We start from the raw sequence: 13,683 nt of genomic DNA, 5'->3' as shown, positions 1-13,683 counted from the left end.
GAAACTTTCTCCATCAACCCAAAGGACTCCAGTCAGGTCCTGCGAATAGGAAAGACGTTGTCTCCTGAAGCGAAAGAACAAATGATAAGCTTCCTGAAAAGGAACATGGATGTCTTCGCTTGGAAGCACGAAGACATGGTAGAAATAGACCCAAGGATCAGTTGCCATCGCCTAAACATCAACGCCTCTTGTGCCCCACATCAGCAAAAAAGACGAGCCCTCAACCCAGAGAGGTACGAGGCGCTCAAAGACGAAGTCAATAAGCTTAGCCGAAGTGGCTTCATTAGAGAAGCCATTTATCCGAAGTAGATATCCAACTCGATCCTTGTGAGGAAGCCTAGCGGGAAATGGAGGGTGTGTGTAGACTTCACGAACTTAAACAAAGCATGTCCTAAGGATAGCTTCCCACTACCAAGGATAGACCAACTTGTGGATTCCAATGCCGGACATGAACTCTTGAGCCTCATGGATGCGTACTCAGGATACAACCAGATACCTATGTTTCGACCTGATGAGGAGACCACGTCGTTCATCACAGATAGAGGACTATACTGCTACAAAGTCATGCCCTTGGGATTGAAAAATGTGGAAGCTACATATTAGAGGCTGGTCAACATGATGTTTGTCGAACTAATTGGAAAAACCATGGAAGTCTACGTGGACGACATGCTAGTCAAAAGCATCCAGATGAATGAACAAGTAAGTCACCTCGACCAGACCTTTCAGATTCTTAGGAAATACAAAATGAAATTGAACCCCCTCAAATGCACCTTCGGCGTGGCTTCGGGTTAGTTTTTGGGGTACAATGTGAACCAAAGGGGAATCGAAGCAAATTTGGTAAATATTAGGGCCTTACTGGAAATGAGGTCGCCTCAGAAGCTGAAGGAGGTTCAGTGTCTCAATGGTCGGATAGTTGCGCTCAATCGCTTCATCTCCAGAGCCACTGATAAGAGCCTACCCTTCTTCGAAGTGTTGAAGCAAGGGAAGAAGTTTCAATGGACCGATGAGTGCGAGGAAACCTTTCAAGCGTTGAAGAAACACTTAGGAGAGGCGCCTCTATTATCCAAACCTAAACCACAGGAATCACTACTGATATACTTGGCACTCTCCGACAAGGCGGTCAATGCAGTCATAGTTAGAGAAGAAGACGAGCATCAATTATCGGTATACTATGTCAGCAAAGCACTACTCCCGACAGAAAATCGATACCCGGGCATGGAAAATCTGGCACTTGCCCTCATCACAGCGTTAAGAAAACTGAGGCCATACTTCTAGGCCCACTCAATCGAAGTTCTCACCAACTTTGGGCCGTCTGCTAAAATAGGCAATTGAGCTCAGTGAGTTTGACATACTGTTCCGACCCAGACATGCCATCAAGGGACAAGCCCTTGCAGATTTTGTGGCTGAATCTCCCATAGCACTAGTAATGGAGGCAGCAATGGAGCCAGCCGAGCCCCCAACATGGAACTTGTTCGTGGATAGATCCACAGGAGAAACTGGCTTCGGAGTTGGGATCGTCTTGGAAAGCCCAGAAGGCCACTAGCTAAATTGCGCAGTAAGGTTCGGCTTCAAAGCCTCGAACAGCACTGCCGAATATGAGGCCCTTCTAGCAGGTCTTAGATTCGCAAAAGAAATTCAGGTCAAAAGGCTCCTAGCAAGCAGCGACTCTCAACTTACTGTGAGTCGGGTCAACGGGAACTTTGCCACCAAAGACAGTAGCATGGATGCATATTTAAAATTGGTCCTGGACCTAATCCCACATTTCGAGAGGTTTGAATTAATCCAAGTCCCACGCCTCGAGAACACTCATGTAGATGCCCTGTCAAAATTGGCCAGCAGCAAAGACTCAGAGCTGCTAAAGATTGTCCCCATTGAACGCTTGTCGAAGCCCTCCATCTCTGAAGGTGAAGAGTTGTTATGGATAGAAAGTACCCCAGTAGGGATGCAACCCATCATGGCCTATCTCAAGGATCAACCGCTACCAGCTTCAAGAAGCGAGGCGAGGAAGTTAAGAAGGAGAGTCGCGCACTTCGTCCTACAAGAGGATGTCTTCTACAAAAGAGGATTTGCCTCACCACTTCTCTGATGTGTAGAAGGGGAAGAAGCCACGTATATACTCAGGGAGATCCTTGAAGGGATCAGCGAAAATCACTCCGGAGGAATGGCTCTGGCACACAAAGTGCTTCGACAAGGCTACTTCTGTCCAACCCTGAAAAGGGATGCTTGCTAAGTCGTTCAGAAATGTGATAAGTGCCAGCGCTTCTCAAATATTCAAAGACAGCCTTCTCAAATTCTCTCCGTAGTCACTAGTCTATTGCCATTCGTTAAATGGGGCATCGACTTTATTGGTCCACTTGCAAAAGGGAGAGGAAGCGCGACTTTTGTTATTGTCCCCATTGATTACTTCACCAAGTGGGTCGAAGCTGAACCTCTTGCCGAGATCACCGAGGCGAATACTACAAAATTCGTCTGGAAGAACATCATTTGTAGGTTCGGCATTTCCTACTCCTTAGTGTCCGACAACGGAAGACAGTTCGGCAACAAGAAGATGCGAGACTTATGCAACGAACTGGGGATAAAGAAGGATTTCTCGACGCCTCATCACCCCCAAGAAAAATGGGCAAGTTGAGGCAGTGAACAAAACCATCAAGCATACCCTGAAAATGAAGCTTGACGCCTCGAAGGGGGCGTGGGTCGATGAGCTTCCCCACGTCCTCTGGGCTATCCGCATAACTAGCCGAACTGCTACGGGAGAGACACCCCTCTCGATGACCTACGGAGCCAAAGCCATGAGCCCTATCGAGGTAGGAGTCGCATCGCATCGTCGGATACACTTCAATGAGATTGGTAACGATGAAGCTCGAATGAGCGAACTCCACCTCCTTGAAGAAAGGAGGGATACCTGTCAAGTGAAACTGGCCAAGTATCAAAGGAAGATGACACGCTATTACAACTCCAAAGTCAGAAATCGAACTCCTCGGTTGGGAGACCTCGTCCTTAGAAGGGTCTTCCAATCATCAAAGCCAACTGGGGCCAGAGTGTTTGGACCAAATTGGGAGGGTCCTTATCGCATCTGCAAGGAGTCCCGACCTGGTACTTTTGAAATTGAAAATATGACAAGGAGAGTACTGCCTAATCAATGGAACATCGAACACTTGAGAAAGTACTATCGATGATGAACGTATGTTCCGATCCGATCTCGATGCTGTCTAATATGTCTTTGTCATGATTCGATCTCATTTGTAACTTCCCTATCTTACTAAGTGCTGAAATTGCCTTAGTGATGAATGATGTAACCTCTAATTAATGATACTTCAGTTCTTTATGTCAAATCAGTTAATGAGTTGTTGCCTCGGTTATTTAATATGTTATTGCTCCAATCTCCTTTTATCGACTGGTTATTGATAAGTGTGCTTATTATTTGCTTAAATACTTTTCATTCATTTACTAAAGTATGAACAGTTCAACACAAGAAAAAGAAGGAAGCACCAATACATGAAAGAAAAATTTTCATTACATTCATCTTAAAATCAAGTTACAAAAAGGGAGGCCGAAGCCATTACAAAAATAGTTCTACTCTACTGGGGCGTCGTCCACTCGGGCTTTTCTCTTAGGGGGCCTATGGAGCTTTCTCGACAAACCTATCAGGTCGGTCTCCAGTAGGCCCACCAAACTCTACCTCTAAAGAGGATATGTCCAGAGTAGGGTGTACCTCTTTTAGCCGACCCAATCGTTATTGGGCACTCCAAGAGGCTCAGTAGTTGGCAAAGTCATCGTACAGGGGATGCTCCTCGAAATGGTCGATAAAGTTTTGCATCGTTACCTCCCCTACCGACTTTATCTCCCCCTTCATGGAGGCAATCTCCTCAGCCTGGGCCTTCACCCTTTGCCTCAGCTCTGCTTTTTCTTTGTTGGAGGCCTCCAGAGCCTCCGTGGCGAGCCTGTGGTGCTCATTGGCATAATCCACTCTTCTGGTCATTGTAGCCACCTGGCACTCCACTTCATAGAGCTCCTTCTTAAGCCGCTCTATCTCCCCCTTGGCAGTCGTCAGCTGGGCCTCGACTTCCTTCCTTGTTTTCTCCTCCTCCAAGGCCTTGGCCCGAGCTTCCCGCATTGCATCCCCGTAATGCATTGCCTTCTCAAGGTGCTTGGCGAGGTCCTCCCTCTTGGCACTGAGGTCTTTCACCAAGCCCTCGAGTTGGATGCTTGTGCTTAGGGCCCGGGCCACACAGGTACTGTTTGCAGCGATAAGGTCTTCGATGGTGCAGGAGGCAGTGTAGTCTCTCCATTCCTCTGTCCAATACTTGTTGTGGACCATCGCCACTGCCTCCATCTCCGGAGGAAGAGCCTCCAGCACCTCTTTCACCAGCTCCTTAGAATTTTTGCCCAATAAGTCCTCATCCTTCGAAGGACGGGCTTTCTTCCTCTTCGGTTGCCTCGGAACTTGGGCAATTGGAACAACAACAATTAGGCCTATAGCCGGGGTAGGAGAAGCCTCAGAGAGTGTAGGTGTCTTCTCCGGGATGGCCACCCCAGTGCGTATGGTGGTCTGCTTCAGAACCGGGGGCGACCTCGCCACTATTGGGTACTTTGAAGGGCCAGCAGACTTTTTGCCCTTTCGCAGCAAGTTGGCCTCCGGATCCTCCGCCACCTCTCTCTCCGTCGAAGGCTAGAGCCTCTTATTGGCATCCACCAGATCCTCCATCTGCTTCTTGTATGCAGAGGAGGAGGTCTTCAAGGCTCTCGCCTCTACCATCATCTTCTGGATGGTCTTAAAATTAGGCATTAGGGGCATCGTCCTGTTAAAGTTATCTGCAAAGAAAAAAGTAAATTATTACAAATGTAAAGGGTCCAAAAAATTACTAAAGAGTATTCACTTCGGGAAATTCACCTTGAGAAGCCATCAGATTTTGCGTCACGAAGTGAATGTTCTTCCTAATGAGCTGGTGGTATGACCTCTTCTTTGGAGGTAGCTGGTAGATGATGCAAATGATATCAAAATCGTCGGTGGATATCTTACACCAAGGAAGAGTGCCTTCAAAAGTAAACAAATAGCAGTTACGATCCGAACCGAAGAAGAATAAACATAAATGCAAAGCAACAGTATTCACTAAGTGTAGAATACTTCGTGGGGACCGTAAGAGGCGCCAAGGGTCTCCCTCCATTGTGTCCCATCTCCCGGTAGCCCAGCACCACGAGCTCTTCCACTCCTTAATATAGCTTGGTAAATCGAGCACGAATGGAGTATGAAAACCCCATGAGGTCAGGTAATACCAGCCCCTGGTCTTATCCCCCCCAGCCGCTACCTTGGAGATGTAGAGGGTCTGGATGACAGAAAAATGCATCTCTACCCCAAACGACGCCTCCTTCCATAACATCCAGGAGCCTGTTATTTGGCTTTAGGAGTTCGAGTTCAACTGGGTCAAAGCTAAAGCATAAGACCTAAAGACTAGGTGGAAGAAATGATGGATCGGGAGCCTAAGGCCAGCCATAAGAATCGCTTCGCTAATTGCTATGCACCCTGGCCTAGGGTAGCAAGCTCTTTCATCGAGTTCGAGTAGAATCAGATCTACACTGTCTGGAATCCTATATTCTGCCCTAAGTCTATCCAGGTCAGCACTTTTTAGCTTAGAAGGGTAATCTGACGCGCTATCAGGCCTCTTTCAGTTATTCTCCCCCCTTCCAATTATCGCTTCGAAAAGTTCGGAAGAGGTCACCAAAACGGGCTCATCCATTCGTACTAATTCCAGCCCCCTCCCCGAGCTACCACTACCCTCAGAAGCCATTTTTTCAGAAATGAAAGATGTCAAATACTTACTGAATCTCACGAAACGAGGGTTCCACAGTCGAAAATGGTCAGGAAACACTGTAAAGTCGTCAAAAACTGGAGTTGTCATCGAAAAATGCTTGAAGAACGCCGAAAAATGTAAGAGTTTTGAGAGCAAATGGAGTTTCTGATTTTGCAAAAGTGAAAAACTCCCCAAACGCTCAAGTCCACCTTTTATAGAGCGTCCCAACTGGTCTCCATCGTTGAATTCAAATGCAATCAATCTAGGCCGTCTGTCGCATCATCAATCTAGACCGTTGAAACGAAACGCCAGATTTGATCTACGCCCAAGATCTAGCCGTAACCCTCACGCTAACGCGAAACGTGTCACCTCGATCACCATCAGCTGTCTACAATAAGTAGCCGCAACAGCCTTTTCTGGAAATGGGCATCGCACACAACTGTCGCCTTAGAAATATGCGACAACTGTCAAATCATTTAATGTCAGAAATATTCGCCTCAGATTGAGCAAATGAGCTCCTCACTCAACTTTACAAAGCTTAGACACACCTGACACGAAGTCCCCTGTGGGTCATCACCTCAGTAGCTACGTTTCCTCCTAAGCTTTACAAAGCTTTAGCCATCTCCCAACGCGTTGTCCCCTGTAGGTCAGTGCACCGGTAGCAGATGAGTTCCACACAACTTTACGAAACTTAGATGCACCTGACACGAAGTCTCCTGTGGGTCATCACCTCAGTAGCTACATCCCCTCCTAAGCTTTACAAAGTTTAGCTATCCCCCAACGCGTCGTCCCCTGTGGGTCAGTGTACCGATGACAGATGAGCTTCACACAGCTTTACAAAGCTTAGACGCACCAGAAGCGGAGTCTCCCGTGGGTCATCGTCTCGGCATCTACGTTCCCTCCTAAACTTTACAAAGTTTTAGTCATCTCCTAATGCATTGTCCCGTGTGGGTCAGCGCACCGGTGGTAGATGAGTTCCACACAGCTTTACAAAGCTTAGACGCACCAAACGCGAAGTTCCCTATGGGTCGTCGCCTCGGTAGCTGTGTTTCCTCTTAAGCTTTACAAAGCTTTAGCCATCTCCCAACATGTCGTCCCCTATGGGTCAGCGCACTGGTGGCAGATGAGCCTCCTCACTCAGTTTTACAAAGGTTAGAAGCACCTGATGTGAAGTTCCCTGTGGGTCATCGCCTCAGTAGCTACATCCCCTCCTAAGTTTTAGCCATCTCCCAATGCGTCGTCCCCTGTGGATCAGTGCACCGGTGGCAGATGAGCTCCACACAGCTTTACGAAGTTTAGACGCACCAGACGCGGAGTCTCCTGTGGGTCATCGCCTCGGCAGCTGCGTTCCCTTCTAAGCTTTACAAAGCTTTAGCAATCTCCCAACGCGTCGTCCTCTGTGGGTCAGCGCACCAGTAGCAGATGAGCCCCTTACTCAGTTTTACAAAGTTTAGGCACACCTGACACGAAGTCCCTTGTGGGTCATCGCCTCGGTAGCTGCGTCCCCCCTAAGCTTTACAAAGCTTTAGCCGTCTCCCAACGCACCGTCCTATTGGCCAGCACATCGGTTACGGATAAGCTCCTTCCTTAGGCAATAATGAAGCTTTAGCGCGTCTGTCGAAGATATATCCCGACCTTCATCTCTTCGGTGAACACAGAAAACCAACCCACAAGCTCTCCCAAACCACGGTTCCTATCCCGAGGCACGCATACCCGATCGGAAAAACAAGTTCACCCATGATATAAATATTCATGCCTAAACTTGGGGGACCACTGTTACGCCCCTATCTGAACCACTTCGAAAAGTCTGCCACTGCGTCATATGAGGTGTCCAACACCCATCCGAAGTGGTCCGAAGTGACTCCACCACTAATGTTGGCGAGCTGCTAATGCGCTGCGAGGCACAAACAATTCTACTGAACCAACCAAAGCGTTCTTGCCTCTGACGCTAAAACAGAATGCACGCTGAGAATCTCTGTCAAAGGATCCGCCGCCAATTTCAGAAAGAGATCAATTTCAAGATCCTTTCTGCCCCAAGGTTTAATTGATTTGACGTCTCCATGCGCCTAGTTGATGTGACATATCAACTTTATGTCAGCTCAGCTCAGGAGAAGTTATTACCTGCCTACTCTATAGACGCGGTTGATTGACGCTTATGAACAGACGCGATACATCGTCAGATACATACACTGTCTCACATCTAACGGTTCTCCTCAACTATAAATACCCAAAATTTGATAAGAGGCAAAAAAGATGAAACTTTTACAACTTAGCTCTCCATAACAAGTAAATATATACTCATCCCCACCCTTTTTGCACAATATTGGCACTGTTCCGATCACGAGAAGCTAACTTAATCGTCTGAGTGTATGCGACCGTCGCCACTCCCGCTGGTTCCGGTCGTGTGCATTTGACTGTGCGTTGACTGTGCGCAGGGAGAATTACGTGGATCAGCTATTGGTTGGTCACGTGGAGGGTCCAATTCGTGAGGTCAACAAAATTTATGACCAAAACCTCGATGTTCGGCGTCGAAAAAAAATTTGCCGACACTGAACTAAAATCCTGACTTTGCCTATGACCATTAGGCAAGTGAGACATTGCCTCAGGTCCTATATTATACAAGGCCACAAATTTTAGAGGCTTTGATGCTAGTTTTATTTCTTTACTCTTTCTACTAATTAATAGAAAGGTATCATCAGAGTTTTTTTCCTAAAGTACCCGGATTGCTTGAGCTCAGTCCGTTGATCTTGGTACATTTCTTGGAGATTTTGTCCCAACAGAAGTACAGCTGAATCCAAAGACAAATGGCTTGTCAGGCATTTTTTATACTCAGTACTAGACAAGATTAAGTAGTAAATAAATAAAAAATCATGCCATTTGTGCATCAAACAAGCCCTTACCATTGTCGTCTTATTATTTCTCCAGTTATGCAGTTGTGACAGGGGAAAATAAAGGAATAGGGTTTGAGCTATGTAGGCAGTTGGCATGTAATGGAGACATGGCGGGTTTGACAGCCAGAGATAGCAAGAGAGGCAATGAAGCTCTAGAAAACTCAAAGGCTCTGGTCTCTCGGAAAAAGTTGTGTTTCATCAACTTGCTGTAATGGATCCAACTAGTATTGCTGCCCTTGCCAATTTCATAACAAACATTTATGAGAAGCTTGATATTTGGTAGAATTCTTCTTCTTTTTTTAACGTTTTTATTTTCTAAAATTTTATCGATTTTTTGGCCGAATTTTTTGTTTATTGGTTAATCTTCTCTATAAGAATGATAAGATTGCGGGAGAAAACGTCAAAATAGGGACAGGTAGACTAAAAGTAACATTGACTAGATTTTGACTCCTTTTTTTTTTTTTTTTTTAATATTGTTGTTGAACATGTCAATACATGAAAAGTTCTATGTAGGCAAGGAGATATATCATTTTTCTCATAGATTATGGCACTCACGTCAGTTTATAATTCGAGTTTTTCGATGCAAATCGTTAATATGTTTCCATAAAACTAGAAAGTTTGGAAGCGGCAAATGAGGATATTCTAATGGATGTGTGGTCCACGGTAGAATAGGTAAGATAAGAAATGATCGACTAAAGCAGTTGGGAAGTTTTTATTTTTATTTTTAGGCGTAACTTTAAAGAGAAGTGATGCTACCTAGTTTGACATAACTGGTAGTTTTTTCTTTGAATCATTAAGTTTCATAGAAACTACAATGTCAAGAGGAATTAAAATTTATACCATGCAGAAATGAAGATGGTAACATAAACGTTTCTTGTTCATACTACTAAGTCCCTATTTGGCCCTCAATTTTTGAAAATGAAAATCGGTGAAACAGTATTTTTGAAAAATGGGTGATTGAAAAAGAATGAAAAATTTTTAATTTACGTATAATATTATTTTTTTAAAAATGGTATAATTGAAAATATAAGAGAGAAAAATTAAATGTAATTTAATGGGATTATGAATCAGTTAGGAAATAAATAAATAAGATCTTTTAGTGAGATTAGCAGAGAGAAAAATAGGTTATTATTTCTCCAATTAAAATTTCATTGTCGAAGTTGTAATCTTTGAGTGAGATTAGCAGAGAGAAAAATAGTAGAAAGACAGATAAATCAATTATTATTATCTCATTGTATTTAGAGAGTGTTATTATAATGCTCCAACTATAGGAAATCCTCCCATACTTGCTCGTGAGTGTAGTCAGGGCTGGTCAAATGCCTCAGCCTCAGGCCCAGGCCCAAAACCCTTAGGGGGCCCAATTTTGCTTCAAATTTTTTTTTTTTTTTTTTTTTGGGGATAGTTTTGGATTTTGGATGTTATTTTAATTTTGTATTGTTTTCGTAAACTTGTAATGCTCAAATTTTTGCGTACATAATTGAAAATGTTATTAGATTTTTACGTAAATTTTTACGTTGATTTCGTTCGGGGGCTCAATTTATGGACCTCGCCTCGGGCCTCCATTATCACAGGACCGGCCCTGAGTGTAGTGTAAATTGGGTGAACCACTTAATATCTCTGTGTCCATTTTTAGCTGTATTTTTCTCTAATCCATTTTTGTATAAGCCAAACATGACCCACGTTTTCTTAACAACGGTGTCAAAATAAGGATTTTGTGTAGGGTTGTTCAATATTTACATACACATTACTGTTTTCAGTCATAGTATTGGTGAACAAAATGGTGGCAAAATTATGAGAGATTATGAGATTGAAAAGTTCAATGGGAACAATTTCTCATTGTGAAAAATGAGCATAAAAATAGTTTTGAAAAAAAATAATTGCTTGGCGACAATTAGACAAAGGCCCGTGGAGATCACTGACGATGGCTAGTGGAATGAGATGGATGACAATGTAATTGTTAATCTGCACCTAACACTAGTTGATGGAGTATTGTCAAGTGTGACGGAACTATTAAAGAAATGTGGGATACACTTATGAAGCTTTACAAAATCTTCTTGAAAAGAAAGCTTTACACCCCTTGGATGCTAGAGTCAACTGCAATGATTGACCACATCAACACCATTGGCGCTATATTTTCACAGGTCACATCAATGGGGCATAATATAGAGATATGCGAACATGCTAAGATCTTACTTCAAAGTCTATCAGATTCGTATGATCAACTCATCATCAACTCAACTAATAACCTTGAAAGTCTAGTCTTTGATGTTGCAGCTAAATTTCTTGAAGAAGAAAGTCGGTGCAAGAACTAGGAGGATAGAATGACAAATTCATATTAGGCGGAAGCTTTGACGATGATGAGAGGGAGATCAATGGAACGTGGCTCCAATGGGAGTCATAATCAGAGTAGATCAAAATCCAAATAACTTTTTGATCCATCAATAATTACTAAGCAAAATCCCTCCCCCCCCCCTCCCCGTCCCCCCAAAAAAATGGATATATATATATATATGGGGGTCCTGAAATAGGGTAGACACCTCCTTTTGGTCGTTTTTCACATTCTTTGACATTGTGAAGGTATAAAACTCTCTTCACAATTGTTTTGCTCTTCACCAAGGACGCACAACTTAAGACAATCTACTTAAAATACAAGAAAACACTGAAGAAAATTCTTTCTTTCAGCTATCTTGTACACAACTTCTATAGCCAATTGATATAGGCTTATAAGCTTTTCCAATGTTAATAGAAGACTTCATACAATGTATGCAATATCTAATACATTATTGTAACAAAGCACTGTATACTTATGGAAAACAGTACATTATGTGCATCAAAGACGTGGTAAAATATATCATTATCACTGAATACCAAGGACGGATTCAGGATTAGACCCAAGACTGGCTATAAAATTTTAAACTAGGCTATTACGCCGGGGAAAAAAATTTACACATAAAAAATTGATTTTTTACCAAAATAAAAAAAATACCTTAAAAAAATGTTCCTGGGTTGAGTGGGCGAGGGGAGAATACAGCTCAGCCCCCTAAATCCATCTTTGCTGAATACATTGAATTTGAAGTCAATCGTTATAGTTGAATCTTTTACTTAGGAATTGAATAGGTTAGTAAAGTAATTCAATAAATTTAGGGAACTGATGCTTGTACATTCGAGCTGTGAGCTTGGATGATAGCCCCCTCACACGTGGGGGGCCCACGATTTTTTTATTGAGCGCCCCCCCCCCCATGTGAAGGGGTTGTACTCACTCCATAAATTTATGAATTGGGAGCGCAATTGGAATAGTCTAGAAAGGAGCTCGGATGATAGCCCCCTCACATGTGGGGGGCCCGCGGTTTTTCTATTGAGTGCGCCGCCCCCCCACCACCCACACATGTGTGGGGGTTGTACTCAGTCCATAAATTTATGAATATGGGCGCAGTTGGAATAGTCTAGAAAATTGTCCATACAAGGATTCTCATCTTATTGAACTTCAATATAATAAAGAATTTAAGGTCGAAAATATGTTTACATCTGCAGCACCTAGATAATTAATAGGGAAAATAGTAGGTGTAGTCATTTGGTCTTCAACCTTTGCGCTACATATTTTTTTCCTTAACCTTATTTATTGACGGTATTATTCAGGTGAACTGCGCAAGAAAGATAAATTTTTTTTTTTTTTTTTTAATAAACCACAACACAGGTGACATATTTTATTAATGCTCAAAACATAATACAATAAAAAAAAAGAAAAGGGAAAAAAGAAGCATAAACTTATCGTGCCTGAAAATAGGGAGTATAATGAAAAGTTAGCTAACTACACTTCATTTCTCTAGTCATACTTCTCGTCACTATATGTTTGTTCAAAATTTCCCTAAAATGAATAGTATCTTCTAGAATTTCAGAACCTAGAAAACGTACATAACAATAATTGAAACGTAAATGCTTACTTTTTTGGAGACGTTATAATCGATAAAAAAGAACTTAAAATGTGAAAAGAAAAAGAGACGGCAAGCATGTTTAAATAAAGGATTTCAAACATTCTAACGTTGAGAAATCATATACAAACTGAAAAACCAAAACGAAAACATAGAAGAACCTCTAATGACTCAAAACATTCTTTCGGACATGGAAGTCGCTGTCCACATTGCCATTACCCACAGATTTTACACAAGGCATTTAGGATTTCAAATCCATGATAATGAATCAATTGTGAATTATTAAAAATGTTACATGTTATGCCTCGTCACCAATACTCCAATTGAAGACCACATCATAGTCCACGTGGAGCGTGGAGATGAAAGTCAAAGAAGAGGTTGATGCACCCTTTTAGCTGAAGCATTCGCTTCATCCGAAACTCTCTTTGGATCAGCTGAAGGCCTCGTTACATCCAAAGCTCCTTTTGGTTGAAGCCCTTGTTGTCTTTTAGAGGACCTGCACACGATTTTTTGGAACGATTGATATAACGTTTGTAATAATGAATGTCAGGATTGTCAACTTAGAAATATAGGGTAGCTAACCCGTTATCAATGTATAAAATGCGTAATAGTAAGTGATGTGAGACTTTGACCTGGGAGATGACGCCACATGATTCTTAGCTGGAACTCTATAAATAAGCACAGGGGCGGACCCATATAGTTCGAACTGTGGGGTCAAAATATTTTTTTTCTAACAACATATCATGAGCAAAAAGGAAAAATAGGTTGTTTGTTGTTCATGTTCGGTGTTTGCACTTTGGGAAGAAATTGGTGGATTGTATGATATATCTATGGACTAAATAATGGATATGAACCATGTGATATAGATATAGATTTAAAATTTGGACTTTTTGGGGCAGAAAATTAACTTTTCAGCCAAAAAAAAATAATGTGAGGTCATTTGACTCCCACATGACCCAATGTGGATCCGCCCCTGAATAAGTAACTCTTGTGACATTTGTCCTTAATGCAACTATATATACTTAAAACCACACTCAACCTCCTCTCTTGTTTATTTCATATTTATTTGCTGGA

General features: G+C 42.7%; 1 protein-coding gene across 1 annotated transcript; it reads left to right on the top strand.

Moving 5' to 3' along the window:
• The first annotated feature begins 645 nt into the window (after positions 1-645).
• Positions 646-2,629, top strand: LOC111391392. The gene is made up of 6 exons (XM_023016609.1): positions 646-699; positions 793-1,247; positions 1,366-1,535; positions 1,614-1,999; positions 2,094-2,179; positions 2,278-2,629. Exons 1-6 carry the CDS (start codon positions 646-648, stop codon positions 2,627-2,629), a joined length of 1,503 nt encoding a protein of 500 aa, XP_022872377.1.
• Positions 2,630-13,683: the final 11,054 nt, after the last annotated feature.

The sequence above is a fragment of the Olea europaea genome, unplaced genomic scaffold, assembly GCF_002742605.1.
Source record: "Olea europaea var. sylvestris unplaced genomic scaffold, O_europaea_v1 scaffold786, whole genome shotgun sequence".
Taxonomy (NCBI): domain Eukaryota; kingdom Viridiplantae; phylum Streptophyta; class Magnoliopsida; order Lamiales; family Oleaceae; genus Olea; species Olea europaea.
Note: the sequence above shows the minus strand (reverse complement) of the source record. Positions and strands in the feature narration are given on the sequence as shown.